This window comes from Sphaeramia orbicularis, chromosome 7 (genome assembly GCF_902148855.1).
Source record: "Sphaeramia orbicularis chromosome 7, fSphaOr1.1, whole genome shotgun sequence".
NCBI classification, from domain to species: domain Eukaryota; kingdom Metazoa; phylum Chordata; class Actinopteri; order Kurtiformes; family Apogonidae; genus Sphaeramia; species Sphaeramia orbicularis.
In genome coordinates, this window is record NC_043963.1 from 37,798,193 (window position 1) to 37,826,189 (window position 27,997).

General features: G+C 36.0%; 1 protein-coding gene across 1 annotated transcript; it reads right to left on the reverse strand.

The window, feature by feature from the left end:
- Positions 1 to 1,217: 1,217 nt before the first annotated feature.
- Positions 1,218 to 27,951, reverse strand: elapor1 (endosome-lysosome associated apoptosis and autophagy regulator 1). Its single transcript, XM_030138226.1, has 22 exons — positions 27,830 to 27,951; positions 24,081 to 24,201; positions 22,737 to 22,917; positions 22,491 to 22,638; positions 22,334 to 22,414; positions 21,428 to 21,533; positions 21,181 to 21,330; positions 18,935 to 19,023; positions 17,158 to 17,335; positions 15,737 to 15,865; positions 14,656 to 14,746; positions 12,923 to 13,028; positions 12,700 to 12,837; positions 9,877 to 10,140; positions 8,664 to 8,840; positions 8,428 to 8,581; positions 7,365 to 7,458; positions 6,828 to 6,929; positions 6,553 to 6,679; positions 5,026 to 5,204; positions 2,005 to 2,170; positions 1,218 to 1,907 (listed from the first exon to the last, which is right to left on the reverse strand). Exons 1-22 carry the CDS (start codon positions 27,914 to 27,916, stop codon positions 1,824 to 1,826), a joined length of 2,952 nt encoding a protein of 983 aa, XP_029994086.1. The 5' UTR covers positions 27,917 to 27,951; the 3' UTR covers positions 1,218 to 1,823.
- Positions 27,952 to 27,997: the final 46 nt, after the last annotated feature.

Genomic DNA, 27,997 nt, shown 5'->3' on the forward strand with positions numbered 1-27,997 from the left:
CTCGTAAAGTATCGCGAGAGAGAGAGAGAGGAAAAAAACCCGAGAAACAGTGAGAACAGAAACCAAACCCGAAACTCGAGCTACTACAGTTTTATCTGACATAAATAAAAATAAAATAGACAATTCATAATATGTTCATATTACCTTAGATCATAATGTAACTATTAAGTGATGGAAAAACAAGAATAACCACTAAATAAACTGTAAAATATATGCAGCAAACTCTCAAAAAATAAATAACTATCCATGAACATACATGGGGAAAAAATGCACTTAGTATTATCTGCAGTCATTATTCATGTAATTAATTAGATGTCAAATGTTACATTTTGATCATCACTTAACTGGTTGGAGGAATTTTTCAAGAACAAATGATAAAATTATGTTATCCCAGCTTCTTAAATTACAGTTTTGTTTATTGTTCTTCTTCTGCTTATTATTATTATTTGGATATCTTGGGTTAATTTACATGATATATTGTGTATATTTTTGCTTTAATTTTGTAAAAGTGTACAATTAATATCAACAGGAAAATACAAGTTTTGCAGCATTTAATCCACTATTTTCTATTCACTATTTTTTCCCTTTACCTATTTTCAATTTCGGATTGTTATTATTTTAAATTATTTTGTGAGAGAAGTATTGCACACTGTACTTGATCAATGCATTTTGTTTCTTTTTTCCTTTGATGTTCTCTTAGTTAGCTAAGTGATATATGAAAACGCTTTAGTCCTCTAAATATCATAATGAAAAGGAAAATCATGCTGATTTCAGACTGTTTTAGGTCATTGTTTTATATATATATGCAGACCTCATGATGCATCTAGAAATTAAAATGTTTTAAACTTTTTCTATACAAAGTATAAATGTATTATATACAACTCATTCTAACTACTCTTCATATTTTTCTAGTGGAAAAACTGTATTATTATAACTGTTAAAATGTAGTTGCTTTGAAGCGCATATTTCTTCAAAAAATGCAGTCAAGAAAGCTTTAGAGCAGTTTTAGAGCAAAATGACTTTTTATTTTCACTTTTATTACATCTTCTCTCAGCTTTGTCTCCTCTGTAATGTAAAATTGAAGAAAACATTGCATCCATTTGATTTTAGACTCTGTTTAATATTATGTCAAGTAATAAAAGCAGTCACTGATTTATGATATGTGGATTACATGTGCATATACTCATTTTAACTGAGAAACAACAAGTCAATATTTCTTATAAATAAACCTATGTTTTATTTTATTTTTCAAAACAAGTCAGTATAAACAAATTACATTTATTCTAAGTTATGGCATCTCATGAGTGTAGCAGAAGGCAGCTCTAGAGGTCATTTGTCATTCTGAGAGATATATATTTTTTCTTGGATGGAGCACAAAATATTGTCAAACATTTGGCAAATACAGTTCAGTACTGACAGACAAATAAATGTAATAAAACTGTACTAATTAGTTGGAAAAGGCAGATAAAAATAGGAAATAACAAAAAACACACACACACAAAAGAAGGAAAAAAATACTCAAAGTTAAAGGAAAAACATCAACAAAACTGTAACTTTTCTCTTTGGACTTTTGGTCACTTTGAAAGACACTACAGACATTAAAAATACACCATATCCCTAACACAGACACTGCATCTTAATATGAGGTCTAATGTTAAATAATGTCCAAATAAAATCTTGACATTTTTTCATCTTTCTTAGTGAGTCTTTATGTTAATCAACAAATAAAACACATCCACAGCCTTCCTCTGTTTGACGTGACTCTACTGAGACCTTACACTGCCAGCTTAAACTATAACACACGTTCTTCTATATTTGTTGTTTTAATTATCGGAGTCTTCTTCCTCTCTTTGCAGGAGTGAAGATGACGACTTCAGTGGGACCGAGTCAAATCCATCCACCGTCCTCTGAAAACACATTAACATGCAGTTTTAAAAATGTTTTGTCTCTATATTTTTGTTTTAGATCTTTATAATCTGCTCATCTGCGGTTGCTTCTACTGACCTCTCGTGAAAAAGACCTAATTTTGGTGAAGAAGGATTTCTTGGTGAGGTCCATGAGGTCATCCTCTGCATCCTCACCCTCCATTATAGCGCAGCTGTCTGCAGTGGGCAGCTCACACTCTTTACCTCCTGAGCTCATCATCAGCTTGGAGTATTTGTACTGTAACCTGTACATAGAAGAGGACAGTGATGATGCCATGTTAACATATTTTACAGTACACTTCCAGCCTTTTTCATTTTTACTCAAAAAAGAATTTACTTAAGGCCCCCTCTTATAAACAGGGTCCCTACAGGTTTTTACAAGTTAAATTTAAGACTTTTTAAGACCTTTTTAAGACTACTTATAACAAAATTTAATGCCTATTTCACAGCCATACTAGCAAAAATTTGTGACTCCCAGAAATTAGGAAAAAAAAATTTATTTACTCCAATGCCTTGATTCTTTCCATTCTGAGTCAGTTCTCACCAAGGGCTGCAAAATTAGCAATAACTGGTTCCTAATTTCAATATAAATTATCAGGTTGAGACAGGTGAAACTGAGTAGACAAATGTTACTTTCTTTGCAGCTTGGACATTTAACAGACACATTTAAACACAGTACAGCCAACAAGTTAAGGCAACATAACTTAAGACCTAGCATATCAAATTTTATACCTTTTAAAGACTTCTTTAAGGTATTAAATGCAGATTTGTAAATTCACGACTTTTAAAGACCCCGTGGGAACCCTTTAATAATAATAATAATAATAATAATAATAATGGATTAGATTTCTATAGCGCTTTTTTGGACACTCAAAGTGCTTTACATTATTGATCCATTATTCCTTCGCTCTCACATTCCCCCTCTGATGGTGGTAAACTACACCTGTAGCCACAGCTGCCCTGGGGCAGGCTGACAGCAGCGTGGCTGCCAATTTATGCCTACGGCCCCTCGGACCACCACCAAACATTCACATGCATTGGACAGAGCGGGATTCAAACCAACCCTTCGGTTATTGGACAACCTGCTCTACCTCCTGAGCCATGGTTGCCCAGTTATAAAACACTATGAACATGTCATAAAGATGTTAAAAACCAGAATATATTGTGTCATTCAATATTTGAAACACTCATCATATAACAAGCGTACTGATAAAACTGTTAATTGCTGAAACAACAGCTCGTCTCTTGTGGATGTAGTCAGTAGTATCATGATAAAAAAATAGGACCAATGGCTCTGTAGCTCACAACAAATTAAATGAAAGTCCATATATGACTTCCTATCAGTGCTCAATAGTAACTATATTGATATCTCTAACCATTTCCATGTTACAAGCCATCAAAATATGGTCCATTATAAGTAAAGGCACATTTTTAATATTTCAAACATTCGTCAAAAATTAAAACAATCAAAATTTCAAAAATGTGAACAACCTCTGTAGAAATTGTCCCAAGGAAGCAATGTGAGAAATTTAAAATGAATCCATCCTGTAGTTTCACAGAAGAATATTGTTGAAATGTAGACAATGGTAACCTTAAGTTTGACTCTGCATCCAGTTAGTACATTTGCCACAATGAATATGCAATTTGGGGCGTTTACACACAGTTGTGTGTGTGCTGGGAGGAGAAAATGTAAATATATTAATTTAGTACACACAAAGTGATTTATCAAACCAGAAAGCAATTTTGCTCAAAGAAACTGTGTCTATATTTAACACGTCTCAAAAGGAGGTGCAAACAGTTTGGATGCGTAATTGCGCACACATGGCTACGGTTAGGAGACACTGAAATGTTGAAACGAGATGCAGAGACCGCATTTTTCACCCTGTGTGAACATTTTTGGAGTGACGGAAGAAAAAATAATTGAGACATATGCACCCCACACACACACACACACACACACTTTACGGAACTCTTTTCCACTCCTAATGATTGTGAATAAAAATACGCACCGACATTTGGCTACAGTGGGACAAAATTATGTGCGCGTGAGAGTCATTCAGTCCAACTACCACCCCACCCCCGCGCACACACACACACACACACACCTTTAAAATGTAATGACTGAGTCATGCAATACTCTCTATGACAAAACTCCCCCAGTGTCACATTTCCATGCGTCTGGATCATTCAATCACTGCTACCATCAGTGCTGGCAGATCCCAGAGCAGTTTTTACAGTGTATTGTCTTCAGTAGCGCACGCAAAACCCTCATTTAAATAGGGCGGTCTCCAAGACTTTGCACCTGTTGTAATTTGCGCAAGCAATCTTAGTAAATCACCCGCAAACCGTGGACACACCCCACACGCAAAATTGTAGATTGTGCAAGCAAATTACTACACACAAATTGGGATCTTAGTAGATCCGGCCCATTGTCCCAAGAAAGCTACACATAAAATTTGAAATGAATCACACTCAGTAGTTTCATGAGAGAAGATGTTTGAAGAAATTGCAAACTATGGAAACTGTGGACATTCAAATAATATTGGACATAAGATTGAAAGTGAGCAGAAATGACTACTTAAATCATAAACTTAGGTTAACTTAAGTTTTGGTTTGTGTTGTTGAAGTGTTTTCTTTATATTATGTAGAATTCGTCACAACACCAGCACAACACCACCTCAAATGTGTCGGTGCTGACTGCGATCTGCAGCTAATGCACTGACGTATACGCCAATATGACATATATATGCTATTTAAGGTGCATGATCATTACAGTAAGCAACAACAGGTGTGCATGTATTGGGGTGTGATGACATCATTTTGTGATGTCATCATTTTCCCTGCCCACATGGATACACATAAGGCAATGCAACACGTCTCAGAGTCTCAAATGTAAAGAAACATGTTAATTTTGCAAAATAGATTTATCACTGAGGTCAGGGTATAAAACATGAATGAAGATTTCACTGTTGACAAAGCTCAAACTTCTCAGCTCAGATATCATCCTGGAATGTTCCTGCACCAATACTTAGGTTTGTTTTTACTCATATATCAGTGCTCTGATAAATACCAGAGTAAATGTTAAGGTCATGAATCTCACTTGCGTGTCTTCTTCCAGAAATAGCAGCTGATACCGATGAGCAACACCGCAGCAATCGTTCCCGTGGAAACGCCAAACTTCAGCCAGAAATCCAGAGTCACACAAGCGCTGACTTTTTGTGCTGGTAGAGACACTCCTCCATAACACTGCAAAGGCTGCTGCCACACATAGGTGGTTCTCTGAAACACACACACACACACACACACACACACACACACACACACACACACACACACACACACACTGTTCATGTAAATCCATATAGTTCACACATCACTGCATCCATAGTTCAAATAGGATTAGAATTACAGCTGGACGATATGACAGATACTGAATGATCTGAAGGATACTGTAGTATAAGACTGTAGTGGGAATGGTCAGTTTTGAATTTTAATTTTATTGAAAAAATGTAAAAAATGATGATGTGAATTTTGCTGCAGGTCTGTACCAAACAAGCATGTTCATCTACACCAACACATCTCCATAGCATCTCAACACATCATTTATAATATGTTGTGACACATTAGCTTTGTCAAAAAATAATATTTCCTGCCATTTGGATATTAAACTTAGACATAATATTTAACTGTTTTCCAACAAGAAAAACACATAGGATGCTTGTTTTATCACTTTCTTTTGTTTGAAAAAAAGAACAGTTAAAAAATATTTCAAAAAAAGACAAAAATTGACCTAATCAAACTATAAACTTAGATAAATTGCACTTCAGCCATTCAGATTGATTGATTGACTGAATATTTGCTTGTTTTGTTTCTTACATAAAAGTGCCACAAGACTTAAAACTTAATACTGATGCTTAGTAAATAACAATTAAAAATATATTATCTCTTTAGATGCATGGTAAGTGATTTTTGCTGCTAGGGGTCTCTTTGTCACAAAAATAACACATGTTGTGGAGTTGCATGGGATAATGGGGGTGGTTTTTCATCAGTATTGCTAATGATGATCATGAGGTAATGTATTTAAAGGTTCATTCACACTATGTTTAGTGACATATTTTCATTTGACTTTATTGTGATAAAAGAGCCACAGTTTACATTAGTATAAATACACCTAAACTCAACAGATTTCAGAATATGTTTTTTAGCTGGTCATCTTCAATTTGCTGTTTATTTTCATTAAATTAAATAATGTTATTAGTTCTAGTAAATGTCACACACAATTTGAGCATTTTCAAATATCAGAAATAGTGAATCAGGAGACCTCTAGTGATCACACTGATAAGTGAGATGCAACACTGAATATAATATGGATTTTCTCTTCTATGAACAATGTTGGAAATGTCTGATATAATGTGAAAACACACACCGATAACATATATAACATAGGCCTAGTCAGTTTAGATACTTCAAAAATAAAATAAACCTGCCAATAGTTAGATGTTACATATTATACCTTTAAATATGACAACCCTTTTTGTGTTTTTCCAATTCCTGACATCGACATATTTGATATGTTTGTATAGTTGTGTTGTTGTACAGTGCATGTGTGTGTCGTGGATAAATATACCTGTATTCCTTGAACACATGCGCTGACAATCTCTCTGTAGTGGTCCTTGGTGCAGAGTGGACATGCATATCTGCTCTGCCACAGAAAGTGGAAAGTACAACCATCACACGTGCCCTCTGAGCAGTTACTGTGGAACAAAGAAGATTTATGTGGTTTAATAAAACAGTAAATGTTTTACATCTCAGATTAAGAGAGCGTAGGTTGTGGCATGTTATAATCATACATTATGTGTCAGTATTTAGGTCAGAGGTGTGTGTGTGTGTTAGATTCAGTACCTGGGCAGTGTGATGTGGTCATTAGTGGTCACTGTGGGATTGCATCTCATTCTGATGGTGGAGGACCTGCCCTTTTTACAGGCTTGAGTTGTCTCACTAGACCTGGAAAATGCACAATTATGAGGAACATCAAGTTTAAAATATATATTTATTCATTTTTTAAATTTTTACAAAAAACAGCATAAACATACAACAGCCCCACCCCCCTCCCATACATCAATGAATTTACAGCAACGCAGTCCTGACAACAGTAAACTAATATGCTACAAATTAGTAATCGTATATCAAATAAAAGATAGAAAAGTGTGTGTAAGGCAGGAAAAAAAAGGGTCAGTCACTCACATCAGTCACTTCAATGAAGAAATTTTAACACAGGGTCCCATATCGGGTCAAACACTTTGCTTCTATCATTATTATAATACCTTAATCTTTCAAGGAACATAAAGTTTTAACTTTAATGATGTGGTGTACTCACACATTTGCATCATAATGGTTAATAATGAAAAACACAAGAAAAATGTGGTGTAGTTCAGTTACTTGTAGTAGAATATGATGTCCGGCAGTTTGGATGTGGAGGGGAACAACCATTTTGGAGAGGAGATTTTACTCAGAATCACGTCAGTAGTTACACCTGGAACATGAGGAGATCAGATTTTTATTAATATGCCATATATAAATGTAAACCAGTGATCTCTAAACCATTTAACCAAATCAAAATGTTTAATTTGAAGCTTTTACCACAGTCTGCATGTGCACCTGTCATAGACACAGCCTAGCAGACCTAATTATCAAATAAAAAGACACTATTTCGCTTTTTGTGTTTGGTGTGTATGTGGCACTTAGAATTTGACAATATAATAACACTTTTCACATTTTAATGACGAGTCCAATTATAACGCTGTTACTGACGACAACCAACCACCTACAATATGACAGTTTAATAATGTTAACACGTAAAACTGAATAGATTCTTCAAGCTTGATAATTACGCCTGCTATGCCATGTTTATGACAGGTTATGTGGTCGTGATTAATGTCCTGTTGGCATAAGGAAAACACCTCAAGCAGAATTATTATTAATAGTATTAAAACTGTCATACAGTAACTGACTGGGATGCATTTAATGATTTATTTAAGCATCATAAAAGCTCAATATAAGACATGGTGTCCTGTCAGTCTGATGCACTGCTCTTCAAATAAAGAAAATTCAATTAAAGTTGGAGAAGGATTTCCCCTTTTGGAAAGTAATATCATTTATATAAAGTGACAAAGAATAAAAATGCATGTCATTAGCCTCATCACATAATTGTCATATTTTTGGCCAAATTGTGATATCTGCATGAAAGGAAGCTGCAGTGTTTGAAGAGTAAAGTTATGTAGATGTCACAATTTGGCCAAAAAATATTACTTAGGCAGTTGTGCAATGAGGCTAACAATATGCTCAATTAAAAATTACATATCCACACCATTAGGATGTGGAATTATAGATAGAAACACCCTCAAATGTGGGGACAGTTTTAAGAAAATTCCTAAACTTAGTCTTGAAAAAAATAAAAGCTTACTTTTATAAATAATGACTTGTACAAATACAGTGAACATACCAACTATAGAGTCACCAATAGTGAAAGGCTGTGACGACACCACATTCTGACCCCGAATGCCAGAGGGAACCACCGTTGACTGGCAGATATAACCTTTGACCTCCTTCCTCCCGCTCTCTGTTACATTCTCCACACATGTTGCAGGAACTCTGCCCTGAAAGAGAAACACAGCCAGTTAAAATGTATTTTAAGAAAAGTTCAGTCAGAGGGAAGGCATCAGGATGATCTCTTCTCACCTCTTTTCCACACAGGCTGACATTAAAGTTATGGAAATATCTCAGGCCTTTAGTCGTGAAGCGAGGGCTGCTGTGGAAGCCGGTGACGTTGGACAGAGGAGAGAAGTCATAGTGTAGAGGCGCTCCATCATGAACTTGCACGGTCAACCTGCAGTCACTGAGACATGCTGAGTGGACCTGGACGACCAAGAGCAGGAGATGACATCAGGACATTTACGTCAGGAAAAAATAGGACTGATGGACCTGTAGCTCACCGGCATGTACTATCAAGTATCAATAACAAGTTAGATTTGTGAGGTTGTCAGGTTCTGCTGCTATGTTAGAGTCCTGTGGTCTGGATGTAGATTGATCTCCCATTAGAAGTGGGTGTCCATATATGACTTCCTATCAGTGCTCATTAGCAACTATATTGATCCCTGTAACCATTTCCATGCCTTCCCAGCCAAAAAATATGGCCCATTATAAGCAATGGCAAATTTGTAGTAGTTCAAAACTCTAAATTTCTCAAAACTGTGAACAAACTTTGTAGACATTTTCCCAAGGACACTACATAAAAATTTGCAATGAATTCAAACTGTACTTTTATAGAAGTAGATTGTTGAAATGTAGACATGGGTGACCTTGAGTTTGAACATTCAAGGTCATTCAAGCTCCATACTGAATGTGGAAACACCGTCATCTTCTACAACATTGATTCACCAGTAAAACCCATGGAGTTGGATCACTGACAGTGGCTAGAAATGCTTTTTTATATTCAGTTATTGTTATCATTGCTGAAAGAGTCACTTTTTCTTCAGTTTTTTTCTGTTTCTAATATAATAACCTTGGACTTTACTCTGAGGTTTAATGAACATATACATGATCAGTAAATGAAACATAAGAAAATACCTGAAAAAAAAATGCAAAATACAGAGGACAATATTGTAATGAATGGTAAAAAAAAAAATCACTTAAGAAAAGTTCAATAGAGAGAAAAATTAATTTGAGAACTACCACAGAATTAGCACTGGGTCTTTATGAGTTAAAAACCTGATTTTGAAGTGATCTTATCTGTTTTATTTTGCCTCATCTATTTGTGACCAACAGGAGACAAAGTAATAGATATGAGGCAGTATCACTGGATTTAGATGCACCCTGTTTTATAGTAAATACAAACTATAAAGTAACTGTAATGTACGCAGTAACTAAAGTGGCAGTATGTGGTTTCTCTTACTTCATTTCTCTCTGTGTTTGGTCCACACTGGATACACGCCGCCTCTCCGACCGGCCGCTCAGCCCTGATGATCGTGTTTGCCGGACAGCTCACACACACTCCTGTCTCGTTGACCATGTAGTGTCCCGCCGGGCAGGGGACGCAGGCAGAGCCGGCTTTAGATGACATAAGGGCGCAGCGGCGACACTGAGACGCCACACCTCCGATGACATTGGTGATGTGGATGGAGTAAATCTTGGCAACATCAGTGCTGTGCTTCCTCTCCTGAAGACAGAGACGAGGTAAGTTTTATTCTGTCAAGTGCTGTGTGTGTGATGAGGTCTGTTCTGGTTTTATACACACACACTCTGAATGTTTCAGATCCATTTAAATTACATTTTGTATTCTTATGTGGTTTCCTTTTATCACAGCTACAGACTGCCCTCTAGAGTTTACAACTAATTAAACCTAAAACAATCCTCTCAATCCACTCTAACACAAACCTTCATCAGTCTACCAAAATAAAACAGAGTTATTACATTTGATACAAATTCTATTATAGATAGATAGATAGATAGATAGATAGATAGATAGATAGATAGATAGATTTTTTTTTTTTGCTTAATTAGGCTCTTTATCTGGTGTTTCTTGCATTTCCTCAGACATTTTTTTTTTCTTTTATGAATTCCTTTATAATACCTAGGGGTATATTTATTATTATTATTATTATTATTATTATTATTATTTTTTTTTTTTTTTTTTTTTTTTTTTTTTTTTTTTTATTTAACCAGGAAAAATCCCATTGAGATAAAGAACCCCTTTTACAAGGGAGTCCAGGCCACATCTGTCTGTTAAACACATATAACAGACACATTTAACAATAAATAGTTGGTAAAAAAAAAAAATAATAATAATAATTTACAAGTAGATTAAGAAAAACAAGTGTAAGTTATGGAGTCAGCCTCAGAAAGCACTTAAAGAAATGAACTCATTTAGTTTTCAGTCTTTCTGCAGCTGATTCCATGCATAAGGTGCAGAGTAAACAAAAGCCCTTTGACCCAGTTCTGTACAGACGTATGGAACAGAAAGCAACACATGATCATTTGTACAGAAAGAATAAAAATCAGAATTTTTCTTCACAATTGATGTACAAATGCAGAAAAGCAAGAATGAAATAAAGTTCTTCTACACCACAAGTGCTGCTGGAGTTCTTGACATATTGATAGTTTTTCTCCTTCTCCATGCACCATAGATTAGGTGAAGTTCTACCAGAGCCTTCCTTTTAGATGTATAATGTCTAAGAGCAACATAATTATTCCAAGGATCACGTTACTTATTAGTTTAGTGTACTTTACACAGCTAAGAAAGCAAACGTTGTAACTTTCAATGTAAAGAAACATGGAAACATAAGCATACAAGGTCAGAAACATTGCTAAAAAATATAAAAAGGTAGCAAGTAGTGCATCAAATCACTCTGCTGAAACATAAATAAATGAAATATGAGTGTTTGTTCTCTTTAACTTAGAAATTTCAGTTATGTTTTTGTCAGTTTGTGTTTTGCCTCAGTGTTGAAGTGATGCCTCTTGAAATACAAAAACATAAGTCAAACATCCACCGGTGACCAAAATCCTCAACTGATCTAAACTGTTTAATACCTGTTGATCCACTAATCCTCTTAATACATGTAAATAATTGGTGTAAAATACAGTTTGTCGTCTTTTCATGGCCATCAGATATGACCCATTTGGACGTTCAGAGGCTCCGTAGTGAACATGGAAACACTGTCATCTTCTACAACATTGATTCACCAGTAAAACCCACAGTGCTGGACCAATGACAGTGGATGGACACATTTGTTTTTATGTTCGCTTAATGATGTCCTTTCAGAAAAAGTCACTTTTTCTTTAGTTTTTTCTGTTTCTGATATAATAACCCTCAACTTTAAAGGAGTCGTATTTTGCTAAACCCACTTTTATTAGTCTTTGGTTCGTTTATTTGTGTATTTGGACCCAAATAGTTCATAAAGTTTGAATATGAACCCTCCAGGTGCTGCAAAGCTATCTTTATATTTATTTTGGCACAAATCGAGTGGATTTCTACAACCTGTTTCAGTTCCTTCTTAATTTGCTACATTTTATAAATAGTTGTGTCACGACATTTGCACATATTAGGTCAAGACTTCCGGCGAGCATTTCTCCGAGTACGCCTTAATTGTTCATCAGCAGCAGCGGTTGCAGTCCATACTGAAAATATGTCCAAACTTTGAGCCGATTACCAAAAATGTTCAGTTGTTGGTCATATTAATGAACACAAGTGGCTGAACGGGACAGAAAGCACAGTCAACAACCTGGAGGGGGTGGGGTCATTTGCATTTAAAGGGCCAGCATTCAAAATGACCTTTCTGGTGTCATTACTCAGAAATATTGTTGAAGATGGACCTGTGGAGTTGAATTAATGAAGAATTCAGACCCAAGCAGAGCATTTACAGTTTATGTAGACCACAGGGAAATTTTATAAAATGCAGAATTCCATTTAAAAAAGCAAAATATCACTCCTTTAATCTGAGCTTTTATAAACATCTACATGATCAGTGAGCTAAACATAGGAAATTTCCACATAAAAATTGCTAAATAAAACGAATAATATTACAATAAATGGTGATAAATCATTTAAGAAAGGATGAATATAGAGAAAAATTCATTTGGGAACACTCACAAAAGTAGCACTGGGTCTTTATGGGTTAAATCCTCCTACAGCTTCTCCTGAGAACTTCAATATCTACATACAGTGTCTGGTTTAACTGCTTTGTATTTATTGTGACATATTTGTGTGTCTGTGTCTCACCGTGTTGAATTCCTCCGTCCGCTGAAACGTCCATATGAAGCTGACGGTGCTGTTACTTTGGATCAGGTACGAATACGACTGTTTTCTGTTGCGGCCTTTCCACTGCTCTATTACATCATTATTCCAGCGATTATAACCCTGCAGACAAATACATTCATTACATATATGAACTAAAGGGTTGCTGAACTTGATCCCAATGCATATGACAAAATGCTTTACTCACCGCCTGGAAATAAAGTTTACAATCAGCTGAACACTCGGTGTCAAAGACAAAGGTGATGCGAGACAGTTCAGTGTTTTCGCTGTTTTTTGTGCTGGACTGAGGAAGCCTGTAATGACACGTGACATTTAATGAAACATCTCCTCACATAGGTATGGCTAAAATTAAAGCTACATTAAAGTGTACCTGTACTGGTCATGCTTAAGACATTAATTGTGCTTTGTGTATTAACTATAAGCAACAGAGGCGCAAATTCAGTAAAAAAAAAAAAAAATCACCATATATGCACCACAGTGGACTTTTTTATTACAGGAATTACAGACGGGTGTAGAGCCTGTGGGGAGCAGCCATTGCAGGCCAGAAGTGACATACCATCATGGATTCCAGGTGATCGAGTGTGAGTAAACAAGCAGCAGTCAGTGAGCGAGATTGAGTGGAAAACATATATTCACATTTGGGTCCCATCAAGCGGTAGCACATGGACACATTTCATGTTCAATAGTCTCTGTCATGTAAGCAGAGTAACTTATATGCATTTATTATACATATTTTAGTAGGCATTTATAAGCACTTTAACATTATGTAGAACAAAATTTGGTGAGATAAAATTTTTTGGTGAAAAATGAGAAGTTACTGCTCAGTAACACGTGGACTTGAAACGAACATCATTTTTTTAAGCTTTACGCAAACATTCAAAACATGCGGTTGATATCAAGTAGGACAAAACCTTTTAGATATGTTCAACTATGCTGAAAATAAATTTTGAAGTAAAATATTGAAAAGTCTCTGATTTATTGACATAAGAATGTGGTAACACGTGGACAGGCTGCCATAGTAGCACGTGGATGACTCTTTACCATTGTATGCATCACCCAAAATTTATCAAAAGATCATTACTTTCTGAAAGTTTCACTCAAATATCTGAATTATAAGTAACTTGAAAATTAAAAATTGGTATTTTTGTGGTAACGTGTGGACAGGGCCTTTTAAGCAACTCACAAATGTTCAAACTCATAAATATCAATGATATTCACAAAATAATGAAAATCTAATACTTGAAACTTAACAATCATCTATATAATTGACAGACTGAGCACATTTTCTAGTTTTTTAGATATAATTTTTAGCGTCAAATTCGAGCTGTGGCTGTGGTGTAAAAAGTACAATCCCTAAAATCGGTTGTAACTTTTTTTCTACAAGTGGTATTTTAAAAAGGGTAACAGTTCCATAAAATAGAGATCTTTAGCTAAAAAATGAGCCCACTTGATAAATGATGAGTGCAAATTTACTTTTTCATGTTGATGTTCACTTTCGCTTGATCGGACCCAGCTGTTGTTTGTGCAGCCATAAGCTTTGTACTCTGCCATTGTCCTAGAGACGTGACCCAGCACTGGCTGAAAATATGTCATCTTAGACTGAAGTCTGGAGCACAGGAAAAGTGACCAGTCCATCACAACCCAGGCAATCGAACAATACAAAAAGTCTGCATCACTACTGGTGCTGGAACAGCCCGTGGAGACGACATGTTGCTATCCAAACCTGACTGACGGAGCAGTGACTTAGTACTCACACGCACTTGACAACAGGATATGGTGTAAGTTATCTGATGTAACCGCTAGAATTATACGCAATCTTTTGAAATAGCTAGCAATGAAAATGTACCACAGGTATTCTTTATGCTCAGGATGTGGTGTAAATAGTCTTGAATGTTTAATGACTTGAAGAGAAAACCTCACCTATATCCAGGGACATCCAGTGTGAGCATCAGGAAGTCTCTGTCCTGATCCCCGGGGGCTGTGTAGATGTACTCACCAGCCACTTCCCAAGCTGTCATTACAGACAACACAAACTTTACATACTCTGTTACCAAAAATACTGCTTTTAAAGCCAAAGACACACACAGTATGTGCACAAATCACACATGTTCAAGACAATTAAAGTCAGAGCTGCTACATATGTTGACTTCCATGAGAAAATGTTATCTTACACTAGTTTATAGTGTTAGACAGGGCTAATACGTGCATATTAAAGACAATTACAATGAACTCCAGAGGTAAAGCTGCAGTTAAAAGTAAAAACAGCAGCCAACACTCATCTAAGAAAACAAGGACAGCGTAAGTCATAATTTATGATTCATTTGTTTTTTAATAATGGGATGAGAAAATGCGTTTTAAAGACTTTGGATGTGACAAAGAGACACTTATTCAGTAACTATCCAGAACACAGCTGAAGAGTATGATGGGTGTGGAGCTCTGACACATTATTGGCAGTGGCTTTAAGTTCTGTTTTTGACAGTAAAATGCTGTGTAACTGCTGAAATTATTTTGAAGTGAAGCTGAGCTGCGATTTGAAGTGGTGACTCCATCAGTGAAGAACATTAGTCCTTTTTATAACAATAATAATAATCAGCTTTAGATTACCAACAGTTGAGGGACAGCACACATAGCAAAATTATCTGATGAAGGATTATTGGTTAGATCTAAACCATAGTCACTGTCTATCGTTATTAAAGCAGCCTCCTATCCCACATTTGATTCACCATCTCATGTTGGTGTCCAAATATTTGTGGTATGAGATTTGTTTTTGCAGTTTGTGCCTTTATAATCTCAATTTCGGTTGCATATGTGTATTGCCTAACACACAAATCACCAAAACAAATATAAATTAAGATGAAAATTGTCATTAGATGAAGCTCTTTGAGCAGATGGAAACCAGCCTTTTTGGGGAGCAATGGGCATGTTGTTCTTTGTTAAACTTCATAATTTAAAGAACCCCTGTGTGCATCAACATTCACACACTCAGATTATTTCAGATTACCTGTGCTGTGTTCAGAGCCGCTGAACTCTCGGTGGAAGATGAAGCTCCTCATGTTGCTCGGCATTGTGTTCCACCACTTGTACTCAAAGCCGATCAGCGGCTCGGTGCCAACAGGACACTTAGCACAGGCTGTGAGTCGACATGTTATCATGTCAGAGTAAAAACATACCATTACTTAATTTTAACATAAAATCTGATATTGAATAAATGTCCTGAAAACTCTTATGAACAAGCAGAAAATTTTACCGTTAATGCAAATTAAGGAACGACACAAGCTAATTTCCACTTATTCTTTTCATTTGCGTACCAGCTTGAATAATACTTTCAGATACTAAGATAAGATAAGATAAGATAAGATAAAATAAGGTAAGATAAGATGAGACAAGATGAGACAAGATGAGATGAGATAAGACATTATTTATCCTACCATTGGGAAATTCCACAAAATAAAATAAAAATATAGTATTTATATAAATATTTGTATAAATTTAGAATTTAATATTATTTATATATTTACATTTGTGGTTATTTTCCATCACTGTAAAGTCTATGAGTCAGGTCAGTTGTGGTGATGTAGAAGAATGTATTTATGCCAGATTGCAAACACCATTTACCGTTTAATAAAATCACTAACATTTCCTGTCAAATAACCAAAGTAGAGATGTATGTCACTGTAAAAGGGCTGAAAAAAAAATTATTAAAATACAGGAATATTTCACATTACTTGAAACGTTGGTAACAAATATCAGACTTGTGTTGGTTATTTTACCGTATCATGGGTTACTTTGTGATTTCCACTCCTATAGTGCAAATACAGTATAAGCATGAAGCTGTTTCACACAAAGCAGGGATTTTAGTGCAAAAAATGTGGAAACCTACAGCATAGAAACTGATTTAATGGGTTGTTATGAATGCTTACATGCCTGTGAGGAAAAGTTCAAGAGGGGAAAAATGTCTGAATAGATGTCCACATATCCACATCCAGAAAATTATGCCTGACCAAAGAAATTCTATGTTGCATCTGACGTTATTATTCACTGTATACCAACCCTCTAAAGCAGAGCAGCCACCTACAATCCACATCACTATGATTACACACACCTAGGACCTGACCTGGAGCACCATCTCCAAAGCTTCACCTTCCATGAGCACAGCAAACACCACAATATCACTATGGTTAGAAAAAGGATTTAAACCTCAAACTGTTCCTGTATCATTTGAAGTGACTGTGATTGACTGGGAACTCACCATGTTCCATGCACCTCTCTCCAAAACTGGATTTACCCCCTACCGGTCCCACAGAACTCTAATCCGAGTCGTTCCTATGTGGATTTTCTGTGCTGTATTTTCATGCTGCACTTGTGTGAAACAGGTTTTTAGGCTGACAGTGAAGTATGAAGTGTGATAATTTAATGGTATACCTGTTCCATTTGAGTAGAAACCTTGAGGGCAGAGTTCACATGTGGAGGAGTTGGTGATAAAGAACCCTGGATTACATGGCGGACAGGTTTGTTTCTTCCCAGACGAAGGAAGCTTCTCCGCCCCCTTCACAGTCTCACTGCAGATCTTAGGTTCAATCCATTTGTACATGAGTTGAGTCTGAGTCAGACACAAAACCAGACATGAATACATGACAGATGTGACTTTGTGTACCCAATCAGCCCGGACGATTCATATTCAAGGACACCTGATAGTTATACCAGGTGGCCGCAGCTGGTAACAGGGCTTTGAAAGTGAAATCTTTCTCTTATTTCACCTGGACTGAACTTGTATAAATCCTTAAGATGCAGACATTGCTATTTTATCATTATTATCATATTTTGTCAGAGATTGGGGATATTGTGGCAGCGGTGTGAACCTGTCAAAAATTTAATCCAAAGAAATGATCGTCCATTACTGGTCTAATGGTTATCATGCCCCAGGTCTAATCAAGAAGAGAGGTCAGTTCTGAGTTTGTTAAGACTTTATAAAACTGAATTAATATCCTAAGTATTATCAGCAAAATGTAAATTATGAAAATTAACAGTAGTCTTTCTGCAGTAAAGTGGCTTCTGTCAGCATTTTACTATTATATATGTTGTTTTTAGACTCATTTTACCGCTGTATTAATGCGATTAATGTGTGTGTTACATTTTATACATCTACATATTGTGCATACTATAATATTGTAATATTATAAAATAATGAGATACTTATTATGATAATAATAATAATAATAATAATGATTATTATTATTATTATTACTACTACTACTACTTTGCCACTTGTTTCTACTAGTACTTTCCAATGTGGAATTGCAATTTTTCACTACTGTTATTTATAGTTATTGTATTACTTGTTTCTTGTGGTACTTCTTGTGTGTATGTCTGGTGTTATTTAGTCTAATCTAGTCTAATCTAATCGATCTAATCTAATCTAGTCTGGTCTAATGTAATCTGATCTAGCTAATCTAATTTAATACATTTGATCTAATCTAATCTATTTTTTCTGATGTAGATCTTGACTTCATTTGAGCTACTTTAAAAATTGTTGGTAATTTAATGTACAGCAATGCATCATAAAATCACTATATATTTGTATCATATACTATATATCTCTAAAGAGTCAGCTTTTCATGAGCTGGGAAACACAGCCCTGTTAAAAAAATTAATGAAAAAAATTATTAAGTATCAGAAACTTCACCCATAAAGAAACATGTGATTATTCAGTTAATTCTAAACATTAGATAATCAACACAGTTGGACATATGTGGTTTTTGCTGGACAGGAAAGGGGTAAAAAATTGTGAGACATATAGTGGAGTAAAAAGTACAATATTATCCTCTGAGATATGGTGGAATTTATATTTTAAAAAAACAGACTGGAAAAATTTACATTAAATACCAATTCATACCTAAGTACAGTACTTGAGTGCTCTATGATCTACTTCTGCTTAGGAATAGATATGTAGGTCGGTAGGGTTTGTCATGTGGTTTATGTTTGTTAAGGAATTAGTCAATGTGTGAACTTTCAGGCTAAGAGTCCATAAAGTAAACAAAAGTGATGGGTTGTCGTTGCTTGTACTGGGGTGAATGTGCAGTATGTTGGTGTGTTGCATTATGTAATATTCATAGTGAGTACATTTCTGTGTATATAGATCTGATGTTACTGAATATTTGGACATGAAAACTCATCCTGAAACTCCTTTTTTCTACAGTACCTTTCCCTCAGAGTCACATGGAGTGTGGGTGTAGAAGTAGTCACTGTCTGTACATGCAGGTCTTGGTTTACAGCTCCCTGAACCAGCCTCTGGAGAAACAATCAGCAGGGTCACAACACACAGCACATTAAGAACACACACCACTGACACTCTGTAACACAACATTTACATACACTGTGCTTTATCTGGGTTTTAAAAGGTTAAAGGTTAACTTGCTTTATTATCCCTGTAGGGAAATTCTGCAGTGTACCCATCCTATGCACTAGCATTAGCATTAACACATAATAGTAGTGAGCGGCCATTGAAGGTGCTCAGATTCCAACTCCAGATCCTCATCAGCACCGCCGTCAAGATCACCCACAGGAGAATAAACAAATGCAACTGTTTGATTTCACATTCAAATATACAACAGTGTATATGTCTGCTGGAATATGCAGTTAAAGTCTCAATCCTCTCTGTCCACATTTCATTTTTACTTATTGAAGGTGAAACAAAAAGATGCATTCATCAAAGATAACGTTCAAGACGTTTACTTATGAAAAGGATTTGTAACAAATATTTTAGAGATAAATAGAACATTTTATAAATGCCATCTGGAAACTAGAAGCTCCAGTACTTGAATAGTTTGAGACTTTCTCACCAAGAGATAGACTAGTAATGTTAACTCCAGCTGCTGCAATGTTGATTTTTTTGTTGAGAATTAAATGTCATAGAAGTAAATGTAATTAATGATTGCATTGTCTTGTTTTTCATTTAATGCCATTAGCACTCTATAAGTGTCACAGTAGTTTATTTAAACAGAAACAATACACAAGAGTAAAATTCTAGGATAATATCAACACTGATACTGAAACTGATCATTTGGCCAATATTAATTTTACTTTGTTCATTTTGTTTTTGTTATTTTATATTCCCTTTTGTGCTAGAGCAGAGATGTCAAACTCATTTTAGTTTAGGGAACACATTAAATCCAATATGACCTGAAGTGGGCCGGACCAGTAAAATAATATAAAATCCTATAAATAATGTCAACTCCAAACGTTTCTCTATGCTTTAGAGTAAAAGAGTAAGATTACATTATGAAAATGTTTACATTAACAAAGTATCCTTCTAAAAATGTGAATAACATCTATAAAAATGAACATTCTGCCATTTCTTAAGTGCAATTTTAACAATATTATGTCTCAGCTCATCATTTACACATGTGCATTAAAACTTATAGATCAGAGTGGATCTACAAATACACAAAACCTTATTTATCTTTTTTTTTTTTTACTCTTAAACAAAGAGAAGAATTTGGAGTTGTCATTATTTATAGATTATTATGATAGTATTTTACTGATCTGTAATACTGACTGTAGTTTATTGACTTGAGATCGAATTGGGCTGAATGTGGATCCTGAAATATAATGATTGGTAACATCTTAAGTGTAATCTTTGCATTTCATAAATTCATCCTACGGGCTGGATTGGACCCTTCAGTGGGCCGCATGTTTGACACCTGTGTGCTAGAGAAAAAAATTAATTCATATTATATGCTAACTTAAAGGGGTTATACAGTATGTAATATTGATATTCCAAACTATAAACATACAAACTGCATACATACATCTAAATACAATGGTATTTATGTCAGCCCTTCATCACATTCACACAAATCCCATTATGAATTTTATGAAACAACCTTTAACATAACATGGCAGATAACAACCACTGTTATCAATGAAAAATTCCATCAGTTTCAGAAATATGTGCAAATCTCAGCCAAAACTGATGCTTGTCTGATATATCAGTGCATCCCTACTATACAATGACGAGGAGGAGACAGTTATGGCATCAAACACTGGAACATATATACATTTCTAACACTGCATATCTGGCAGAAAAAATGACAATACAGGAACCCTGGTACTAAAACACATCACTGATAACAACATGTGATATGAGGAAAAAAAAGGGGGAGCAGTGAGATGATGATATCAAATCTCCAATAACGTGGAAACTGGGAATTGAGCTGTTTTTATAAAGGTGACTGGAAATGTTTAACTCAGTGATGAGCAGCTCAAATAACTCTAAAGACGTTTATGTGAAAATTGGAACAGGCCCAAATGTCTCATTTGTTTCATATTACGTCAGTTACTTTTTTGTAGCAACCCATGTCAAACACAATATTTCCTCAAGAACATGTCTGAAGAAAAAATATGAATGCGATGTTTGTGTACAGAGCATTACAAACCCAGACATACCTGCGTATTCGTCTTTACTACACTCATGACACACAGTGGCTCCCTTGGTGGAGTAGCTGTCGGCAGGACAGGGGCTGCAGTGAGCAGAGCCTTCTTTTGCACTGTGAGTGCCAGGTTTACAGTGGAAACACTCTGATGTATAGGCCACCCCTGGACAAAACACAACAATCACCTTCTAACAATCAACCTGAGGAGCGGATGAAGCTTTAGAAAAGCTACACTCAACATCCTACCAGTGATGTTCTACCTGAGATGGCGATGTTTCTTAACTGCACAGGTTCGACAGCAGCGCCCTGCAGAGAGTACGTAATGGTTCTCCAGTACAGAACATTGTTGCCTTTGCTCAGATCAATCTGCAGAGACCAAACATGGAAGGAAAAGAGTAGATGGACAGGGTGTTCACAGAAGTTTCTTTACAATTTAAACAATTTATAACAAAAGCAATTAATGAGATATGTTCATCAGATTTGTTCTATGTTCTCAGTGGTTATCAAAGTTTTTCATCACATTGTTGGATCATGTACAATTGAATCATTTGTCCATTTTTTTTCAATGAGAGATCAATTATTGCAAATGTTGACTTTGACCTTTTGACTGAATATGTGTCACCACAGCTGGATGACCTTCAACCAACCATCACTTTCCAGGTAGATGGTGCACCACCACATTGGGTTCTGCATGTTGGTGGGTTCCTAAATCAAATATTTCCAGATCGGTGGATTGGAAGGGATGGTCCAATTCCCTGAACACCTTGGTCACCAGATATCACTGCCCTGGATTTGTTTTTATCAAGTTATGTTAAAGATATCATGTATTGAACAAAGATACAAGACATCAACGACCTGAAGTAAAAGATCACTGATGTCACTGACACCACTGATGAGGCTATGATACAGACAACATGGAAACAAATCCAGTACCGTCTGGATGTGGTTCGTGCAGCTAATGGTGTCCATATAGAGGTGTATTAAATGAGGCAAAAAAAAACCGTCAGTATCTGCTTTTTATTTTGTAATAATTTCCACAGATTTGTCTATTTATTTGCTTTTGTAATAAATTTGTTCAGTTGTAAAGAGACTTTATGGACACCCTGTATATTATCGCTCCACTGCAGTAAGTATTTTTATATGCTTAAAGCTCTACTCGCACTAACTGTGTGTATGTTCCACTTGTTCTCAGAGATACTCATCGACCGGCTTTCAGAGTCCGTAGACTGGCACTGGTCATTCTGAACCTGTAGGAGGAAAAGAAAAAGTCATTGGCAAATGATTTCCCCCACTTTCAGAACTGCTATTGTTGTTGGCACTTACAAAGAACTCAAAGTAGACGCTGCTGTCAGGGTAGAAGTACTCAAAGGACACACTTCCAGGTTTCTTCAGACTCACTGCGTAGGACAGTGTTGCGGTGCACTCATCTGTGTTTGAAACGATGTAGTCACCCTTTGGAGTCCATGTGGAGCTGGGAAACATGAACCAAAGACACAAAAGCCTTATAAGCCTCCTCATAGTAGAAACACCATGGCGGTTTCTTTTAAATCTAATGACTGTGGCATATACTTGGAGCAGATGATGTGGGCATCCCCGCCATTCATGTTCATGCCTTGGGTGACAAAACCTGTGGGGAGGCTGTCCCACTCGTCAAAGGCCACGCCGGTGCCCAGAGAGTAGGTCCCTGCGGCACATTTCTGACACTTCTGTGAACGCATGTCAAGGAACTCCCCTTCATTACAGGAGAAAGCTATAAAAAAAGAGGAAAAAGGTTTAAAAATGTTCAAACGCTGAGTTGTCTAAAGGGGTCATATTTTGCTAAACCCACTTTTATTAGTCTTTGGTACATTTATTTGTGTATTTGGACCCTAATAGTTCAAAAAGTTTGAATTTGAACTCTCCAGGTGCTGCAAAGCTATCTTTACATTCATTTTGGCAAAAATCGAGTGGATTTCAACAACCTGTTTTAATTCCTTTTTAATTTGTTATGTCTATAACTAGTTACGTCACGGCATTTGTACATATAACATCAAGACTTCTGATGAACATTTCTCCCAGTACGGAGAAACGGGACAGGTCAAAAACCTGGAGGGGGGGGGGGGGGGGGTGAAGTGACTCATGAGCATTTAAAGGGTCAGCACTCAAAAAGACCTTTCTGGTGTCATTACAACAGAAATAGTGTTGAAGATGGACCTGTGGAGTTGAATTAAAGAAGAATTCAGACCCAAGCATAGCATTTACAGTTCATGTAGACCACAGGGAAATTATTTGAAATGCATAATTCCATTTAAAAAAACAAAATATGACCCCTTTAAAGAGGTTATAAATAAGATGAATCGAATCAAATCGAATCGAATCGAATTGAATCGAATCGAATAGAATAGAATAGAATAGAATAGAATAGAATAGCCTTTATTGTCATTGTGTGTACAATGAAATTAGGAGTGCTACTTCAGTCAGTGCGACAATATTATCAAAACACCACTACCACAGAAATAAGAATAGCCCAAATATAAAATTACAAAACTAAAAATAAGATAATAAAATAGATTATAAATGTTACAATTCCATAAAGTAACAGAAGAATAAAGCTAAGTAGAATAAAAAATAAAAATGGACATTATATGAATAGAAGCAAATTTACAGTATTAACAGTATGTATATATATGAATAATATTAACAATATTAACAGTATGTATTATGAAAACAGTATGTGTATCTATGTCTGTATACCAGTGAACCAAGTCTATTTAAAAATAGTGCATTCACATTTTGATAAATATTGAATAAATGTTACAATATTATTGCAGAACAGATTTATTGCACATCATTTCACATTTATAGGCTAAAGAAGGTTAAGAAGGTTAAGGTTAAGAAGTTAGTTGAATACAGATCTGTAAGAATGACACTCACTGCACTGAGTGCCTTTGACTGGATCTGGGAGTCCTGTACATGTTTCAGGTTTGTTGGGAACTGCCACTCTCCACCGTGACCCGAGCACGTCACACTCCGTGTATTCAAAGTGATAATCTGACTGCAGCGACAAAACACAGCTGTGAGTTTCACACAGGTGAATGTAAACACACTATAGAACCAGAAGGAGGCTAGGAGGGCACAGACATTCACTTTGTTCCAGTTTCACAAAATTATTAACCTAAAAGACCCAAACATCCACCACCAAACAAAAGCATCTACTAATCAGAAATGTTTAATAACTGTTCATCCATTAATCCTATCAATAATTGGTGTAAAATGGAGTTAACCATCTTTTCATGGTCATCAGATATGACCCGTTTGGACGTTCACCAGTAAAACCCATGGAGTTTGAACAATGGCAGAAGTTGGAGCCACTTCATTTTTGCAGAAAAGTCACTTTTTCTTCAGTTTTCCCTAATTCTGATATAATAACCCTCAACTTTAATCTGAGTTTTTATGAACATCTACATCAGTGGTTCCCAACCTTTTTTGGCTCGTGACCCCATTTTAACATCACAAATTTCTGGCAATCCCAGACATTCAAACCAGAGACATTTTTTGCTAATTTTTTTTTTTTTTTTTTATCATGTAATAGTTTGCTATACTATGTTGCAAATAAATATTGATTTCAGATGACATTTAGTCTAGATAATGTATATTATTCCGGATGGAGGCAGAAAAGCCAGGTGTAGATTACTGCACAAAGTGAGAATTTTATTTTCCTTGGTCAGGATATGTACAGTCAGTCCAGTTTAGATTTACAAGGCTGACAATTAATACTGAACAAACAATAACTCAAACTATGAATTATGAAAGAGCTGCAGCATCTGAAACTGACCACAATGAACATTTGAAAGATAAACAGTACCACAGTGCTTCAGTTTCAGCTTCACAGTTTGTCATGTCTTTTATGTATCGTGATTGTCTCTTTCAACTCATCATATATTTTTTACTAGTAAGCTTTTTTTTTTGTCTTTATTTATTTATTTATTTATTTTATCAATTACTAGAAATTTTAGACGACCCCATTTGAATCCCAGGAAACCCCACATGGGGTCCCGACCACAAGGTTGAAAAACACTGATCTACACGATCAGTAAATTAAATATAGGAAAATATCCAATTTTCAATGGTAAAAAAAAAAAAGAATACAGAGAATAATATAATAATAAATTGTGGGAAAAACTAAGAGAAAAATTAATTTAGGAACTGCCATTGAAGTAGCAAAGGGTCTTTATGGGTTAAACTCCACACAAATCTTAAATTATGCTGTGTGTTCCACCATTATATCAGACAGCAGCACAAGACAAAGGTCTTACATGAGCCTGTGGGTGAATTAGATTGGACGTCTTGGTGAATTTCTAATGAAGAAACTCATTTGGAACCAATTGAACTCATACAAATAACAATAAAGACAACAGACAGTACTGACAATATAGATGTGACATTTCTAAACAACAGCTAGTCATAACAGCCACATGAGACAGGATTAAAAGCACAAAAGTTCCACTGATCCGTCACATCTACACAAAATGCTGTGACCAGTTCATTTTTTAGATGTACAGGGATCACTAAATTGAAGAAATGAGTTCATAGGTCAGTTACACCCACCGCCATTTATTCTTTTAATTATTTTCAGTGGAAAGCAGGTATATCCTATCTATTAACTCACCTTGTAAATATGTTTGAATAAGGTCAGAGTAAATACAAAGGTTAGTATAGCAAAGATAAATCAATGTTGCAGAATGTGCTGGAATAACCACATTCACTGTGGAGCCTCTGAAGGTCCAGATGAGACATATGTGAGCTGAGCAGGATATTCCAAAAATAATACTATTTTCAGGTTTGAGGTTACAGATAATGTCAAATATTTCAGCCACCTTTTTGTGGATCTGCTCCTAATTTCAATGGGTTTGTCCTTGTCCCGTGCCCTACCCTCCTACCAAGTTTCATGAGCTGTAGTTTTTATATGATCTTGCTGACAGGTAGATTTGAGGGATCACATAAAATCCTTGACGGAGGTGATAAAATCATTGACATGTAAAGGAAATAGGACTGTAATTACAAAAAACAGGTGACCTGGTTTACACCTGTAACACTTAAGCTGAACCAGCCTCCTTTACAAATAAAAGGTAAGGCTAATATTTGCTAAGGAGGCTGACTCAACTGTTGTTTAAATCTCACTCATTAAGGATGTACTGCAACTCTACACCAGTTCAGACTCCCCTTACGGCCTATTGGCTTACGCTGAGGTGGAAGAAATGCTGGTTCATCCATGATCTTTTTGTAAACACTTTTTTTCAATGTTGTCACAGCCTTTAAGACAGAAACAGTAAGAGTTTTTTTTTTTTTTTTTTTTTTTTTTGTGAGATGTTGCCTTTTTAAATACAGTAGATGACTGACAAAGGGGGTTCCACCCTTAACATGCAATTTAGGATAAATAAGTCGATCTGATGCCTTTGGAAAGGAAGGAATGGTCTAATCTGTAAATCTGGTCACTGGTCAACAGTTGGCAAAAATATTCCTGAGAAGGTCATTTAGCTGCCACATGAAGCCACGTGGGATTAATAGTTAACAAAAGCCCAACACCAGCAGCAGCGAAAGCTCCTCTAAGTCTGTGTTTTCGATTAGACCTGCTACATTAGCCGTGGATAGGGTATCACATTAACAGAGATCTGTGTGGGAGGACTTATTGTAAAAATACATTAAACTAGAGATGGTCTTCTCTACACTAATCGCCTCCTTTAAACAAACATGGCAAAACCAAGGCAACAGGACATCATGACCTGCTGTGCCTCATGGACGGGGAAACAAATACACGTGGGATGAAGGTACGGGCTTCCTTTTCCAAAATGAACGTCTACATTGTAAGATCAGTTTAATATACAAGCCTATGTGTCTCAGCTGCTGGTGCAAACACTTACTGGACACTCTGCGGCAATCTGATCAAAAAGAAACATTTTGCATACTATTTAACTGCGCTCATGCAAATTAAGAACAAATACAGAATGGCGCAGTTACACATGGAGTAAAAGACAAGATAACAACCAGAAAAAAACCCTTGAGTAACGAGAAGGGCCTGATGTAATGCCCGCTTGAGAAACATATGTTCATTTCCCATACGCACTCATCCTGCAAAGTCTAACACAGAACTCAACATTCCCCTCTGTAAATGTATATGTTTGCAATTATCTTAACAGACTGAGATGAATCTACTTGTTATGCACAGTGTAAAAAAAAAATTAGAGCTGAATCATGAGCTCGAGAGCCTGTTTGTCAGCAGTTTTTTGTTCTAGGATACTTAATGCACAGACTCTTATTTAGGTGTATAGATGCACAATGCAAATGTTTTACCTTCCTGCACTTTTAATAATTTGTGGGATTCTTAACATTTGCTTGGATAAACCTGATACAAGCTTGAAACACACAAAACATGTTAACTTAATAAGAATGAGTTGTGATACTGTTGCAAACTAACTGAATAATGATAATAAAGGATAACACATGAATACCCTGATGCAGGTTCTAGTACCATCTCATACCTGCAGCTCAAATATTCAATATTTTTACCAAATGACCCTATTTAAACCTCTATATTCCTCATCTACTTGTCATTTTTCTTCAGTGCATTTTGTTCTCACTAAATTGTAACTACAGAAAATAAAAACACACATTGATCCTCTCACCTCTTTGCACATGGGCAGATCCGCCTGGGTTTGTGCAAAAGCCAGCCCCAGTAGGACTAGTCTCAGATGGGTCAGGCCCGGCTGCATCGTGGCCTCTGATCCTGTCAAGAGTTGAAGTGATGGAGCTGCAGAACTGACCTGCCGCTCAGGTGTAGCGGTGGGCGTGGC